Here is a 17,828-nt window from a genome sequence, read left to right as displayed (position 1 = left end):
AATAAATAAATAAATGTAGTAGCAAACCTGGCTGCTTTTGGAAAATGCCAGCAGTAAGTACCACAACCACTCTCTCTCCCCCTAAAAAAAAAAAAAATATCTCTTTTATGTCTCTCACTCTCGACTGTCGCTGCTCTGTCTCTGTCTCTCTGCCTCACACTCTGTCTCTCTATCTCTCTGTCTGTGTAGCGCACCCCGCTTTTGTTGTTGACTCTGTTAGCTAAACTAGCGCCAACCGAAGCGTACCTTAACCAAGTTAACCAAACAGAAATGCAAAGCTCGCTTAAGCACCACTCAAATTTCGCAATGCAGCAACGCAAAAAAAAAAAAAATACCACACAAAAAATAAATAGGGGAGAGGAGAGTGCGCTCACCTCTCTCAGTTGTTGCCATAAATAAGTAGAATCGCTGTAATTTACTTAACTTGCGTAAATATTAAATATTTATATTGTTCTCTTCTCTTTTATTTTTCTCTTTTTATGTACCGTAATCGTATATACTTCATCTACTACACACACAACTACAAAACTTGCCTACTCAACTCAACTCAACTCAACTCAACTGAAAATAAAAACATCTTCAACTTCTCTGCTGTGCTGTGCCTCTGCATCATCAACTACAATCTGCAACTTGAACTCGCAACAATCATAAATAATTACATTAAATAAACGCGGCCAAAACTATCTGATGAATACCTGAATGCCTGAAATAAAAATATCCACTTTGTTGTGCCATGTGCAGCGCGGAAGCGACGAACTTTTGAGTCAAGCAGCAGTTATGGCGCCCGCTTCCGACAATAATAATCAGGATCTGGCCACAAAGAAGGCCAAACTGGATTCGAGCACCGTTTTGGCCGGCGGAATTGGTAAGTTTTCTTTCTCTTTCTGCTTTCTCTCTCTATCTTTGTTACACTATCTATCTATCTGTCTGCTGCTTGTCTGTCTCACACAACAACTCTTTTATCTATGCCTTTGTTGGCTTTACCTTTACCTTAACGTCTGCTCAGTCGGGCTGGTTGTATTGTGGGCATTTAAGCCCATTTTATTGCACATTTGGGCCGCACGACTTAAGTGCATTTCCAGCCAGCAAGCAGTCGTAGTCCTGGACTGCCAATTAGCCAACGATTCACGCGTTAGGCCAATGGCAGATATGAGCCCAAAAGCCAGCTTAAGTTGTGCTCTGCCTCAGTCTCTGTCTGAATGCCACTTGGTCAGCTATGAATGGAGTAGAGTAGAAGAGGCGTACGTTATTGTGGGGGGGGGCGGAGCATGACGCACACTTGTGAGTCCGGGTCTTATAGCCAATTAACCCGCTAATTAGCATGGAAACAAACATTTCGGCTGGCACACAATATGGAAAAGTATGCCGCGTTTGCATTATGAGCAGAGAGAAGCCCACCACGAAATTCTAGCACATTAATTAGTCCCGCACACACATATACACGTACACATAGTCGCGCACTCACACTCACGCATGTTTGGCTTGCGCAAAGTAATAAAGCTAATCAAAAACCGCTCGCGCCAAAAACCAGAAACCAAAAAACCAAACCAGAAGCTGAACCACACATTAGGCAAATATTTGACAAGCGGCCGCCGTTGAAAAGCGGAAAGTCGAAACCGAAAATCAGTGAGCCGCAAAATGATTTTAAATACAAGCAAATCCATGCACAACATTTTCAGCATATAAACACAGTTGCCGATTGCCGCGAATTCGAATAGCGAATAGCAAAGTGGGCGAACAGTGCGTATACTTAACCCCAGCCAGCGAGTCGAGCAACCTGTGCATCAGCCTCCTCTACATCGCTTCACAAATGGCTAACAAAGTGAAATGCATTTTAATTTCATTAGAATTCCACTTGCCATCTATGTATCTGTGTGTGTGTGTGTGCGTTCAAAATTAATATGCTTTTGGGTTTTCCAATTAGCAGCCATTACGAGAGACAGCGGAGTGTCGATGCTTTCAAAATGCTTGTAATTAACTGCATTTGGTGGTTCGATTGAAAGAAATGGGCAAGAGTCAGTTAGCAGATACTCAAAGGATACACAAGCACGTCTTCACACACTCACACGCTCGCACCCTCTATTACACACACACACACCTCGTGAAGTGAATGGCAATCGAGAACGAAACGAAAATAAACGCAAAAGCAAAAGCATAATATTTATTTATTACTCTACAAAGGACTTTGCTATTAATTAAAAAGCAACAAGCGCTGACCCCACCACAATCACACACACACATTCAAACTGTGGGCAGTTAACAACTGGCAAAGAGTTGCAGGCAACCATTGTCCAATGTTTTGGGATCCAGACGCAGAAGCAGACGCAGACTCCGAGTCTGCCCCAACGGCATTTGAAGACCAATTCATGCATACGAATACCGAACGAACGCAGCAGCCAGCCATGGAGAGCAGGCAATTCTCGACTGCTTGGGAAAGCAACGCCACTTGACACCTGCCGCCAGCCGCCTGGCTGCCGCCACCTGCCACCTGCCTGCTGCCTGCTGCCTTGCCACATGCCAGCTGCCACCTGCGGCCTTTTTAATTTTCCACGCAAAGTTCATGCGCAAACACAAAGCACACGGCACACATTTTTAAAGTCGTGCGAACAGCTTAAAGTTCGTGCCAGACAAAGAACAAACCAAGAAGAGGAAGGAAGCACCGAGAGGTGAAAGTAGTAAGAGAGAGAGGAAAAGTGGCAAAAATCCAATGAATTCATTTCTCTGTGCGTGTGCGTGTGTGTGTGTGTGTTTGTGAGGACCACTTAAAGCTGACGCACAAAAGCAAAAATACGTTGCTGATGCCGAAAATAATAACAAAAGAAATTGCTAAATAAATGTGTAAGGACACTTTTATTGCATTGCAAACGCCAGCACACAGCAACAGCAACAACACGAACAACAACAACAGAGGCCAGACAAGTAAATAGGCAGCCGGCAACAAAAGCAACAATACGCATTGTGTGGCCAGCCTTAGATAAACACACGCAACACACAGAGAGAGACCGAAAGGAGACTATGTCGAGAGTTGTTGGGCTGACAAGAATGCCAAAAATTGTTTCTTTTCCGCCTGTGGTTTGTGGCACGCACCACTTGCCACCATCAGCTCGCTTTCTCGTCCATCGAACAGCGTCCAACGTCCATTGCCCATTGGCGTTGTCAATTGTATTTGCTGTGCCTCAAAAACCAATACACTGACTGTGTTCTCGGCAACGTTTCCGTTACACAAGCTTAGCCAACGAACATGCAACAAATTCTGCACGTAAATGTAATAAAAACACTCTTCCCTGCCTCTCCTCCTCCTTCTCCTTTTATTCGACATATTCCACGCCCAGCCACTTCACTGTATGTGTGTGTGTGTGTGTGTGTGTGTTTGAAGCACACTTGTAGTAAGTGGCCACGCTTCGTTCGGCTCATCTCACAATGCAAAACTTAGCCCTTATATCACGCATACGTATCGCAATTTGTATATACACTCTATATATATATTTTTTGTTAGTGTAACTTCGTTTTGGTCATGCAATAAATACTCGCAATTTCTTAGTGGCATTTGATTTATTTTATTTTGATTATTATGCATATTTTATGCAAGCCAAATTAGACCCCAGGGAGACTCTAGACTCGAGACTCGACGAAGACTAATTCAAACCACGCAACCTGTAACTCGACTCCACTCTCCTTCCCTCTCTCTATATTCACTCCATTTCAATCTCATTCCCAATCCAAGCGAACCGTGGCAATGTCGCGTGTTTGATCTGGGAGAGCAGCATGTGTTGTTGTTGTTGTTGTTTATTGTTTATTGTTACAGTACTCGCACACACACACCACACACACACACCACTCTCAGTCTGTGCTCCCTCCTTGCTGGTGTTTGTATAGCCCGCCAATATTTGTTTGCTTATTGACCGATTTCGGGCAGCGTTTGGTCAACAGCGAGCCAGAGAGAGTTCAAGGTGTTAAAACGCAACGTTAAAAAAATATTCAATAAAGCAGCGAGACTGAAAGCGAGTGGATAATACTTCTAGCACAACTAGAACATAATATATAAACAATAAATCGCAATAATCTGAAAAATCCCCAAAGCCTCGATTGAACACAGCGCATTGTGCGCGTTTCTTTTTTTTATTGTCATATCCAAAAAACATAATCAAGAGAGCAAACGACAGTTTTGCGCTTCCAGCTGCCACTTGTCAGCTGCGAGCTGTGCATCCAGCTTGCTGCGTGTGTGCTCCATTCACATTGTGTGTCAGTTGAGCGCGTGCCGCCTTGTCTCTGCTCTTCTATCTGTCGTGTCGTGTCGAGTCGTGTCGTGTCTGTCTGGTTGTCTGCCTGGCGGCGCCTCGCATTGCGTGTAAATATTTTCGCAGTCAATAAAATAATATTGTCATATATATGTTTTTTTTTGTTTTTGTGTTGCCATTGCTGTCACATTGTCTGCGTAAATATTGAGACAAGCAGCAGCAGGAATAAAAATCAGGATTTGCACTTGGTCAAACGCCAGCAAAAAGGCAGCTGTGCGATCATTTGTGACTGCCACTGTCACACATACACACACAGACAGTACGTGCGGTTAGTTTAACATGCACTTATTGTCATTAATTATACAGCCTGACTTTTGAGCTCGTCTCGTGTCTCCTTGTATGTGTGTTTGGTACTCAATTAAGCATACGCCCCATAGGCTTGCATCTTTCTTCTTTTTTTTGTGTGTGGCATACTTATTCGGGCGCAGCTGCAAAACGAAAAGTGCATAATTTTTATCAAAGCGCAAATGAAGTGGAAAAAGTTATGCAAATCACTCGTTTTTCCCCTTTCCCCCATCGCAGTGTAATTTATACAATTGATAAACCTCATAAAAACTCGAGTCGCAGTCTAAGACTTCAGCGACTACTGCTGCTGCCGCGGCTGCTGCTGCTGTTTGCCATACGCCACTTGACTACACACACAGGACATGGCAACTGCAACTGCATCTGCTTAGCTCACATACACTAGCGATTTCCCCCACTCCTTTCTCCTTCTCTCACCGTCTCGCTTGAAGAAAAAACTACTCTCGTAATTGAAATGCAATTAAAATTTGTAAACGTCGTCATCCAAGAGCTCAGCTACCGTCTGCGTGCGTTGACTTATTCCACATCCCTCTCTCTCTTTCTATCTCTGTGCAGCTATCTCTGTCTCACGCATTGCTTAGCCTTCGTTGTGTCTATGTGCTGACAAATTTTTAATGAATTACATTACTTGCGGGTGTTAGACTCTCGGGCCTTGGCTTGGCTGCAAAAGCAAAAAAGAAAAAACGTAGCAAGAAGGAAAATCGTTATTTTCAATTATGGCCTGAAAACAGAAAAAGTAAATTCAAACATGTCTGCAGGCGGTTGTGCTTCAGTTATTCAAAACTTGCGCTATGATTGATTATGCGCGCAGACAAGATGTTTAAATTAAAGGCAAAGCAGCGGCTCAGCAAAGTAAATATCATTAAGTCTTCACACACACACACACACACACACTTGGTGGGGGAGGGAGGAAAGATACTGGCCAGCAATTTAAAATTTATGATGTGTGTGCTTGTAAAAACCTAATTTGCTGTCGCATAATTAAAGGCAATATGTGCGTGTGTCTGTGTATTTAAATATGCCAATGCTCGCAACAATACACACCCCCAACAACATATACAGACACTCATGTGTTGTCGGTGCCACGCCTACATTAAATCATTAAATGTTGCCACATAAGCACAAATTTAATTGTTATTAACAATCAGCACTTTTTCTTTCTTGGGTGTGAGAGAAAGGCGGACAAAGAGCAACTTGTATTTGGCGCCGAATGTGTGTGGAGCCATTTATCGTGTATTTTTCGTGGCTTTGTTCCAACTGTCGACGCTGCGACGCGCGCTGTGCGTTTTCCATTCATTTTCATTTACCTCTTTCGTTTGTTTCGGCTTTTTTGTGTGTTTGCTTTATGAATTTAAATTGTCATTAATTAACTTCATGGATGTGTTTGGTCATCAGCAAGAGCATGAGAATGGCCAGAAATATGGAATATATACAGAGCGAACAGAGCGTTCGAATTATTACACATACGCCGCATTGTCCATATGAACACGTACACGGACATGTCGAGTTGCTGCTGCTGCTCTGACTCTGCTGACCATCCATTATTTTGCCACTGACCGCCACAACGAGGCGGGAGAGGCGGCGACCCAACTCAATTACAGTTTGTAAACTTTTCAATTAGCCATAAATAGTTTATGTATATTTTTCATGCAATTCATCGAAGGCCTCGACATGACGCTGCATATGTGTATGGACTTAATTGAAAAGTGCCGCCAACGCCAGTTCCCCCTCTCTTCTCTCTACTGCTTTCGTTGGCAATCGAGGGAATACCGTGCGTGTCATTAATACAGTTAAGCTTTAGTCGCGCCTCCGTTGCAGCTCATTTTAACGCGCAACAGTGCGTATGATTGCTATTTATATCCATGTTCCATTGACAGCCGACACGCAACAAGCATCATTATCGAATGCAAATTTCTGTCTTTCTCCCTCCCTCTTCTCTTGTTTTTTTTTTTTTTTTTGCCCAGCTCAACAGTTAATGTGTTGTCTATCTTACACACTAGTTTTTTCTACAGCAATCTTAGTTGTTATCTATGCAAAAACGTGTAGCAATCGTTCTCGATTCAGGATTATTTTCTAGATAATTTCATTTGAAAACGTAGAAGATCGAATGGAAACCCTTTAAAGTGGCCAATGAAATGTGCGAACGTCTGGCAGTAGCTTGAACAAAATCAGCCGCAGGACATGAGGCAACAGTCGTATTGCCTCAGTGAGCAATCCCAATAGTCCTCTTTTTTTGTTCGTTTTCGTTTTTTCTTTTTTGTACTGCTTCAGTTTGAACTGCAGCTGCATGCTTCAGGGGCTTGTTGGCTGTGTTTCCGGCCGTCGTTGACTCGTCGCCATCTTCCTTTTCAATTATACCCCGGCTTGGCTGCAGGTCAGGTTGATGATGGGTGGTGGTTGGTTCAATGCAGGAGAAGAAGGAGCTGAACAGAACCCGAGGCTGAAACGTTCCGTTGTCGATTTTGCTCATTGCACTGACGGTTTTCGTTTTCACACCATCAGGCAGCGTTTGTTGCGATTTGTTACAAATCTAGCAGCGGAATGCAACAAAAACTTCGAGTACAACAACTAACAACCAGAACCAGCGACAGCAACAGCAACAGCATCGTTTGCGATTGCCAGCAGAAAACAAACCAAAATTGAGTTGTTGATGGAGGACGTCAAAAAATCCACAAATTTCACGTCGTTGGCTTTTTTCGTTGCTCGTCGATGTCATGTTTCAATTTTTGTTTTATTCGACTTCTTTTTTCATTTGTATGAATGTATATCCTGGCTTCTTTTTTATTGTATTTCATTTTCGTTTTGCTGCTCGTTGACAACGTCATCATGCATGATAGATAGTTTTACGTATTTTCGCTGCTGTCGTTTTTTCCGGCAGCTGCCCAGCGGCACTTGATTTGTTGTTTGTCTTTTGCAACACGTTTCCGCCACTGTACACTTTTATTTAGTTTTCCTTATACCCGAACCAAGCAGGGTAAGCTTGAAGTGTGCTCACGCTTTGAGTGTCCATTGATGTGTTCTTATGATTTCGGATAATATCATTCTGAAATAAAGACAACTATTGTTATCAAATTTAGCATATTTAATCGATTTTATTCTGAATTATGTTTAAAACCATTTTCAACATGATTACCGCGTATTTTTTAGCTGGCTAGCTCTGCTTTGTTAGCTACAATTCTATGTCTAGTTATTTATGGCACAGAAGACACAGAGCGAGAAGCGGGCAGAGTGAGCAATAGAGAGCATCGGCCGGCACTTGATCATTGATTTTTAATAAATTTGTGAACTGCCAAAAGGTTGAGAGAAAGGCCAAAATACCGTGCACTTTTGCCAGCCATCGTTGCTGCTGCTGCTGCTGCTGTTGCTGGTTGCATAATTTCGTTTCAACTTCATTTCCGTTTCGAACTAATCAAAAAGTGTAATTTCCGATTAGTTGTATTCAGGCATCGAGTGCTGCACTCTCTGACCGGGAAAAACGAGACCGGACCAAAGCCGTGCCGAGCCTCTCTCTTATAGTTTCGATATGACTTTCTGCCTCAAGAGTTGGCTTCAATGAAACTGTGCGGGAGGCGAGAAAGGTTTGTGCCTATTACGCTCCCTTTTTATTTGCTATTTTCTGTTTTCAGTTTTTTTTTTTTTGCGCATTGTTATAAATCGGCACATTGACCCATGCAGGTTGTCGGTAAGTCAAAGTTGCGGTTAGTTGAACTGGGACGAACAGAAAGTGGCACGGAAACGCACAAAGAGAGAGAGAGAGAGAGAGGTAAAGAGTTACAGGGTCGGGTAGTTGACCCTTTTTATGGGTGTTGTAAGTTATTAGTAAAGGACTAGTGAAAGCGGTTAACAACAGCATCAGTTTAAATAAACTGTGAAAGCAGGGGACAACACTCTGATGGATGCGACAAACTGATAACATCATGTTTGGTGCGGTAAGGACACTCGCTCCATCTCTCCGACATTAGCGGAAGCTCTAACGATACGTGAAATCAACGGCAAAGTGCCAAAGAAGAGTAGCAGGAATTAAGAGCTTACGAAGAGATTGTTGTGAAAGCAGCAGCAGCAGCATCAAAGCTCAAGCTGAGCACACACACAAAAAGCACTCGTGGCAGTTCTTTAAGCACTCCACACGCTTTAAAAGCGATTTCAACTGGCACACAATTAAAGTGGCAGCTAGCAGATAGCCATTTGGGCTATCTCTTTGCCACATGCCACATACCATTGTCATATGCTCTCTGTTTGTTTGCTTGTTTAGCGAGTGTGTGTGCGGTAAATACTGCAAATACTAGAGCGCGAGAGAGAGAGAGCTGAAAAGGAGGTGAAAAAAACTGCAAAACTGATGCTGCAACGGTGTTGCATTTGCATATTGGGAGGGGGAGAGGTGGCATGCCACAAAAACAAACCAGCACATTAACAGGTGTTGACTAAGCGCCAGCCCAGACAGAAGCCTAACTGTCTTTACACCCCTCGTGGTTTCAGTTTCCACTAACAATATATGTTTTTTCTACCTTTCGCTCTTATTGTTGTTGTTGTTGTTATAAAGCATGTGGCATGTGCTATGGCAAATTTGTTTGTTTGCTTGTTGCTGTGTGTGTTTATAAAAATTTAAGGCACTTTGGACAGATGCAACGGGGTCGCAGCCAAATCCCCAAAGCAACAACAACAACAATAGCTAGCAACAAAGTGTGGCAGCAGCAGCCTAAAATCCCATTTGTGCGGCCTGCTGCAATGCAACTCGACAGCGAAGCCACTTTATTTATGCAAAAATAACAAACAAACAAACGAACAGCAGCAAGCTGCACAAAAAGCAACAAATGTTGTCTATGACAGTGTCAGTGTATGTGTGTTGTGGTGTTTGTTGTGCTTGAACCTGGCCGTAACCGGACATTGTCGCTGTGCGGATTATTCACAGTCGTTGCAAGTGTGCAATGAATGAATTTATGCGCTACTCCTTCACCCAACAACAGCAGCAACAGCAGCGCCATCTAGCGGCGCTTAACTGTGCAAAATGTATACAAAATGCCGCAACGTTTGCCATGTTATCAGCTTCGCAAGCTGCGATTTGCAAAAGGGGAGAGAGAGAGAGGGAGAGAGAGCGATGCAAAGCAGCGAGCAGAGAACAAAAAGTGTGCAAATTAAGCGAAGCACAGCAGCGGAAGTGCAGACAGCAGCCATTAAACGGAACAGACGCTGCTGGCTGCCAGCTGTTAATATTTTAAGCGGTTTATTAATTAGTTAGGTTCCCTCCCCCTCCCCACACACACACACACAACCGTCAATAAACTGCATTAAATCATAGTTCAATTTGGCTAACAATTGTGTGTATTTTCTGTACTTTCAGCCAAGGCCTCAAAAGTCGTTCACTTGCGCAACATTCCAAACGAATCTGGGGAATCGGACGTAGTTACACTGGGCATACCATTTGGACGCGTGACCAATGTGCTCGTGCTGAAGGGCAAGAATCAAGCATTTATCGAAATGGCCGACGAGATATCCGCCACATCGATGGTATCCTGTTACACAGTGAATCCGCCACAGATGCGCGGACGCATGGTCTACGTGCAGTTCTCCAATCATCGCGAGCTCAAGACGGATCAGAGTCACAATGTAAGTAGAATATAGAATTTCAATTTTAATTGCAACCCGAAATATGAATATGAATAAGTAAGTGAGCAGCCGGCAGCCGCATCCGCATCATTTCGTTGTAAAAGTCGAACTGTATCTTTATCTGTGTATCTATTGCCATAAGTATCTTAATCTGTCTGTCTTAAGTGTTATTAATGTGGCAATTAAGTTTCGGTCAGAGGCAAACAACGATTTATATGCAAATGCCGTCTCGTTATTATGTGGGTCGCTTTCCTCTCTGATTAATTACAATCTCAGAGAGGCAACTTAATTCCCCACACACACAGACAAACACACACACACACACACATGGGCAAATAGAAGATATACCCACATGTGATGTCGGCCATTCATAAATACTCTGGGATATTTGTCAGTGACGGTCCAAACCAATTTCTAATTTTAATTTCGTAAGCCACAAAGTCAGTGGCAAAGTTTAAAAAGCTTTCAAATAAATACACAAGCTCACACACACATACTCTGAATGTGTGTTTGTGTACAGATACAGATACAAAGCCAGAGATAGACACATGCCTGACAAAAGCAGTGAAATGCATAGTTTTTGGGGTTTTGTGGTAAACACACAAACGTACAAATGAACGCCACAAGGTTTCCCAGCCACATACGAGGATTCACAAGCAGGCAAACAGACGGACGGACAGAGGGACGGACGGACGGATGGTGGGACAGCTGCTTAGCACAAAGTCAAAAGCATATTTTGATTACTTAAATGAAAACAGTCGCAACAACAAAGTGCGCAACGTTGTTGTTGCTGCTGCCGACAAACCCCAAAACGGCGTTGTCACCTTCTCATACACAAGTGAGCCCCTTTGTATGTGTGTGTGTGAGTGTGTGTGTCACCTGATGGCACGGCACATACATAGTTACCTTTTGCCTGACGAGCTGCTGCTGCGCCTTTGCCTTGTAACCCCAAAATGACCCCAAGCAAAACTACTTAAAAAGAGATCGTCAGTCGTCATCGTTGGCCTACTGCAGCAGAGCCCCAAAAACCAACAACAACAAAAAAGAAATGAAAAAGGTTAAGAGGCTGCAGTAGCAACAAAAACAGTAGGCGTGCCTATGACTTAGATGACACAACAACACAGCACAACAATGAGGCAACGTCAGACGGCAGGCGGCCAAACAATACAGTTACATTTCACTGATTACCTTTTGGCTGTGCCCCTCCGTGCGTGGGTGTGGCCAGAGATTTCTCTTGTTAACTACTAATCCTGGTAAAAGGCCTTGTTGCTGCCAAGCCTCCAATCCTCCACTCCTCCACTCCGACTACATTCCTCCTCCAATCCTGCACTCTCTCCACTCTCAGTGACAACGCAGACGAGTGGAAAAGTCAACGGCGTTCTGTGCCTGTCCTCTGCTCTAGTGGAAAATCTCTTAAAGTGCATGAGTGTGCGTTGTGTGTGCTGTGTGTGTGTGTGTATGGGCTTAATCTTGTGTGTAGAGCTGCTTGACTGTTAGCTGTTGCTACTGTTGCTTTTGTTGCTGTGCCGCATGGCCAACATATTTATACAATTTCTCATTTCATTCACTTTTTTCTTGCTTATTTTTTTTTCCTTGTTGCTGCTCCTGTTGCCTTTCACCTCGCCCTGCTGTCCTTTGGCCTGTCCTTCTCTCGCCCATTGCCCATTGTCAACACATCTCTTCAATGTGTCTGTGTTATTGTTTTGTCTCGTGGTGCTGTTACTGTTGCTGCTGTTTGGCCTCGCATTTTAACAACTGTCTTCATTGGCTTTTGTATGGCGACATCTTCGTCTTCGTTTTCGTCTTCGTCGCTGTCTGCACCTGGCGCTGATTGCTCGCAACATCTTCGCCTTGCACTTCTTCTGCTGCAACGTTGCAGATAAGATGCTCAGCGAAAAGAGAGCAAAGTAAAAAAGTAGAAATAAAAAAATGAAACGCTCAAGGAGTCAAAAGTGAGCACAGCGACACTCTGACAGCAACATCAACAGCTGTCTCTGAAATATTGTTCAACTTCTTCTGGCCCACAAAAAGCTGCTTTCAGATTATGTAATAGTTTTATTAGCCAACATACGTTGGCTTTACAGCAGGCAGGCAGCAGGTCATTTGGCTTCTGGCCCCAAAATGAGTGTGCTTTAAATTGTTCAATATGCGTTATCCTTAAAAGCCGAACCGAGAGGACGGTCAGGGGTGAGCCAGCCCGTAAAAGGGAAGACGCAAATCCATTGCACGCCTTAAGGGATTTAACCCCAGAAGCACCTGAAAGCAAAGCTGCGACGACAACAGCGATGGCAACAGGAGCACCAAATCAGCAATACAGGATTTTCAAATCATCTGCTCACACACACACACAGATTACACACATACACGCTCACACACGGCACACACATTCGCAGATTTCAACGCTTGAGTGATTGCGTCGCATAGAGAAACCAGAAAATAGAAATAAAATAACACAAAAAAAATGTAGGAAACAAAAGTAAGACGTTGCAGGTGTGGGAAAGTGAAGGGTGGAGGTTGTAGGAGAGAGGAGAGGAGGAGAGGGAAGGGGAAGTAGTGAAAACGTAAACCAAGTGGCAGCATCAGAAATGAAAAACCCTGTAGCATACTTTGCTGCGATGCTCCGCGCTCCACTGACATTTATGTTGGCAATTTGGCAGTCAGGCAGCGTTGTTGCCTGAGTCTGAATGTGTGTCCGTGTGTGTGTTAGAATGTGTGTGTGTGCTGTGTAACAGGATTCTAATATGTCATGTCGGCTGGGACGTCCTTTCACCTATGTATGCCCCTCGGCGCGACAGTAACAGCAACAGCAACAGCAGCAGCTACTCTTCACTTCAGAGGCACTTCAGGCAACAGTTGTTGTGACTATTTTCGTTAATGTCTTGCTCTTGAGCATCTTAGAGCGTCGTCGTCGTCGTCGTCTCCCTTTTCACATCCACTAACTACGCACGCATGTCACTCGCTTGAGCGGACAGGGCAACAGGGAAACACTGTGTATGTGTGTGCTGCCGAAACGCAGAAATGAAGATAAATGCACTGGAAGTTCACGTGGTTACAACCACAACAAGCTGGCCACAAATCCACAAGAACCCAAAGCCCCAAAGCGGCCCCTTGTCGTTGCCTTTGTTGTTCGTCGTTCGTCGTTGTGCCCAGCTCAGCACAAACTCGGCAAGCGCTCTTCTTCGTTCCTCTTCGCTTGTGTATTGCTTAGTAACTGGTCTCAAATTTGACATGTGATTGTTTTTTGTCTTTTTGCAGCATCTGCGCTCCTCTTTTGCTATGGGGCTGCCTCTATTTTATACCGTCAAGTGTGTGTGTGTGTGTTTGCGTGGGTGTGTTTGTGTAATTTTGATAAATTAATTTTTTTAGCCGCTCTCCCACAGCAGCTCGGAAAAGGGTTGACATCCACTTGGGACTGAGACCGAGAGTGAGTGTGCCGCAAACAAAACGAAATTGATTGAAATTTAATTTCAAAACAAAAACCCTTCCTCTCTCCCACTCTCACTCCCACTCACACTTTCGTCTCTTGTGTAACATTTGGTTGCGCCTAAAAGTCGGCAATGCATTCCATCAACAAAAAGGGAAAATCTCTTGTTTCAGCTGTTGTCGGTGCCTCTGTCGCTGCCTCTGCTGCTCGATAAATATGTAGAGTAGACTTTAATTTCAGTAATCGTCATAATTGGCACTTGCAAACAAACAAAAAGCTATAGTAACAGGACACAAACACTCTGTTATAGGTCAAGCGAGGTGCCTCTCTCTTCTCCTCTCTCTCTCTCTCGCTCTCTGCACTCTGCCTCTATCGCGTTTTATAACACAACCATTACGTGGCAGATATGAGTCTCGGTGTGTGTGTGCAGCAGATGTTGGTTTTCCCTTTTGTGTGATAGGGCTGCCTTGTGATTAAATTAAATTGCCGTCCACAACGTAACTGAGTGACAAAGCCCTGACTCTCTCTCTCGCTCTTTTATTTCGCAACACATCAGCGCTGAAACCACAAAAAATTACTTAATTAATAGTTAAATATTGCGCTGAAATTTCATCACATTAAAGCACAAAGTCTCTCCCATTTGTTCGTTCGTTTGGTTTCCCCCCCTGCGTTGCGTTCAATTAATAGAATAAATATCAGGAAAAAATCACGCGTCAGCATTAGTGCCAAAATACGAAATGAGATTAATGTGGACAGCATTTGACATGTGTTTCCTGCTCTGTTGTGCTTCGTTTGTAGCGGAGGTGTTAAAGTGCCCAACACAACTCTAATACAAATGTCAAGCGATTAAGCCACAAAAAGGATCAAGCTGATTAGCAAAGGCTTAAACAAATGCGAAGCAGGAGACTACGCTCCCATTTCGATTTGCTGTTAATAATATAAGCCAAGCTCGTCGAACTCGCCTCACTCGCTGTTTATTTAATTTGTATCGCCAGCCACCCAGCCAACCATCTTTGGTTGACAGTTTTTGGCGGAGGTCCTGCGACGACAGCTGGCGGCTTTTCTATTTTCCGAAAGAGAGAGACACATTTTCCACGTTTCGCTTGCTATTTGTCCAACTCTTCAAGCTGATGCGTGTGCAGTTAAAGGATTTCGGGTGTGAAGTTATTTCGTGTGTGTGTTACTAAGTAAGAGTGTGTGTGTGTGTGGATCTATCTGCATGTTGTTTATTTTTCTATGCGTAGCTTTTGTTTTTCTTTGCCTGTTGTTTTCTCATTTTATTTCACGTTTACTTTTGCCTACGTCGCCTCCTCTTGCCTCGTCTCATCTCTTCTCCTTTCGTGAGCTAATCTTATTGTTTTCACAACAACGTCGCGAACGCAACTTGGCCAAAAATGTTGGCAGTGCTCGATGCTCACATGCTTGTTGATCCTTTGAGTTATGCGACAGGATGCTGCCTTCCCTTTCCCCTGTCCCCTGTCCCCTTCTCACATTGTTTGCCAACACTCGACGGAGTCGCGTGAGTCGTTTGCCACTTTTGATTGGTGACGCTGGCTGTGCTGAAAATGGATTTAAATTACATTGTTTCACACACTCGTCAAGAAGTACGTGAGCAAATTTGCACACTTCAAGATGGGGGAGAAATAGAAACGAAGAGAGTCACTAACAACAACAACAGCAACATCAACTGACAAGTTATTCTACGCTTTTTGTGCTGTGACTTTTCAGCGTCAATATTTTCATTGTATTGATTAGTTCTCTTTTGCTCTCAATGTGTGTGTGTGTGTGTGGCAAGTGTAATCCTTGTGCTTGGCTCTATTTGTTTTTTGGCTGCTTAATGTTTTCCTATGCATATTTGTGTTTGCTTAGTTTTAGGCAAGGGATAACAACGGATTTTCAACCAAGTTCAGTTCGTTCCCTAGCTACTTTACCTACTTTCTCTCCAACGTCTTGTCTTTTTCTCTTTTTTTAGCGTATTTATTTATGCAAAGTTTTTGAGCGCCTTCAACGCATTTTGTGAAGTCCATATTTGTTTTGGCCATAAATAAGCCAAACAGAGTTTTGCTCTGTGTGGTTGCTGCCGTCTATTTTTTGTGGGGTGGGGGGAAGGCAACAGCAGCAGCAACAACAGCACTCATCTCAGTCCACTTTGAGCCCTCTGGTCTGGTCTGGCTGGCCGCAAAAAGTATAGGGGAGGCCTCAAGAAGAAGAGGAAGAAGATGAAGAAGTGGCAACAACCGCGGCAAAGTATGTAGTAATACATAATCCAGAGCTTAGCCTTAAAACTTAACTGCACAAGTTCATAGCTTGTGGCTGACTGCCGCACAAAAGTGGCAACTTGCTGCTCACTTCTGCATGCTTGTGTTGCACGCATGCGGAACCCTAGAAGAGGAGCAGTGTGCTTGCCACTTAAGCCTGCAACCTGCAGCCACTTCTGGCCTGCCTTTTTTGTGTGAAGTGTGTGCAGGGCCTAGCTTTAAAGTATTCCCCAAAAAAATAGTTGAAAGGGTTTACTATATATATATTTAGTATATAATTCATGCAGCATTTTGTGTGTGGCAGTGTGACAGTAGTATGGAAAGCAAGTATGAAAGAATAATATTGATGCAGCGATCTAAAGTAAAGTTGTGCTGCAATATACCGGAGTTTTTTGCTTCAGTTTTTCGTTTGCCAACCAAACCGAGCAGCCATTTGGCGACTTGTTTCTTATGCAAAACCCGTGCGACAGGTGGAAATGGTTGAAGTGGTGGCCCGTGTCCGTGTCCCTGTCCGTGGACAGCCAGACAGTCGGCGAGCAGACGGGAGCTAGCTGAGTCCCTTTGTCGTGTCGCTCTTTTTTTTGCGTAAATATTGCAAAAGTTTGCTTAAAAGCTTTTAGCATCCTTTTTTTTTGTTGTTTGTTTGAGATTGTCTTTGTCTTCTTCTTGCGTGCTGGCAGCTTTTCGACTAGTCGCAACAATTCTCTGGGGAACTGACAAACGTTTTGACTTTGCATTATATTTTTTTTTTGTGTGTGTTATGTGTTTTCTGTCTAATATTTAAGATGGCACAAGTCCAGCGGGAACTGTCAAATGTTGCAGCTTAAAAATTTGGCGTTTGATATGAGGGAGAGCTAACAAGAAAGAGAGAGCAAGAGCGAGAGAGAGTAAGAAGGGGGGAGTAGAAATATAAAGATAGAGGTTGTGGCAACAATGGATCGATAATTGAGCTTATCAGCTCATTTGATATTTTTGCTTATCAAAGCAGTTTAGTTTATCAGACGACTTATCATATTAAATTATAACAATGTGCTGAGCTTGTGTATGTGAGTGAGTTTATGTGGTGTATGGATGTGTGTGTGGGTGGGGGTAACTAATCAATGCCACAAGCCGCCCACAAACTACGCACAACAGGATGAGGAGCAATAACAATAGGCCAGGGCACAATTGACTCATTAGGCGACTAAACCGCGACAAGGGAAAGCCAAAAGACTCCCACACACACACACACACAGACACATACAGACGCACTCTCACCTACACATATGAATTACAAATTATTATGTTTAATGATGTTGAGCAGAGTTGGCAAGTGGCAAGTAGCAGCTGCTTGCTTGGGCTTCATAAATGTGTTGCACAATATTTGGTTGCAATTATCAATGCAGCCTCTCGTTCAAGTGCCCCCACTTGACATGTAGTTAATACGAGCAAAGTTTAAATAAGCGGCAGAGCGAGAGAGAGAAGATGATAAGAGGGAGCACAAATATTTGCTCTACAATTACATTACAATTTTTACACAATCAACGTCATCCTCATAGTAATAATAATCAGCCAAAGTGAAGTATCAAATTACAGTCATAGACTGCGTATGGAACTGAATGAGAATCGAAACAGTCTTCGTCTCTGACTCCGCCTTCGTCTTCGCCCCCGCACACGTTACACATACGCCATGTTGAACGTGTAGGCAGACAGAATAGCTCAATGGCTGGCTGGCTGACTGGCTGGCATCGCAGCAGCAGTTTCTGCTCACACACAGCGCAATTCTAATCAATTTTTATTATTTTTATAAACCTTGGCAGCAGGAATGACTGCCTAAGGCATTGAGAGTCTGCCGCATCGTTCGGCTTTTGTTTCGTCTGCGGGAATTTATCTTGGCGAGAAAGGTAGCAAAAACAAATGGCATGCCTTAGGGGGATTGCCTGCTGCCTGACTGCTGCTGCC

At 43.7% G+C, this 17,828-nt stretch overlaps 1 protein-coding gene across 16 annotated transcripts in view; it reads left to right on the top strand.

Moving 5' to 3' along the window:
- The window catches only part of LOC117575473 (polypyrimidine tract-binding protein 1), a 164,533-nt gene that overhangs the window by 128,384 nt on the left and 18,321 nt on the right, over nt 1-17,828 (top strand). For 14 of the 16 annotated variants that reach the window (XM_034259693.2, XM_034259699.2, XM_034259697.2 and 11 more), the window contains 2 exons: nt 742-865; nt 9,940-10,205. In XM_034259693.2, the coding sequence (XP_034115584.1) occupies nt 742-865; nt 9,940-10,205 (390 nt within the window). Of the gene's footprint in view, nt 1-741; nt 866-9,939; nt 10,206-17,828 lie in introns of those variants that run through there. The other 2 variants (XM_034259706.2, XM_034259705.2) reach the window with 1 other exon arrangement.

Source organism: Drosophila albomicans, chromosome 2R, assembly GCF_009650485.2.
Source record: "Drosophila albomicans strain 15112-1751.03 chromosome 2R, ASM965048v2, whole genome shotgun sequence".
NCBI classification, from domain to species: Eukaryota; Metazoa; Arthropoda; class Insecta; order Diptera; family Drosophilidae; genus Drosophila; species Drosophila albomicans.
This window is presented reverse-complemented; position numbering and strand designations above follow the sequence as displayed.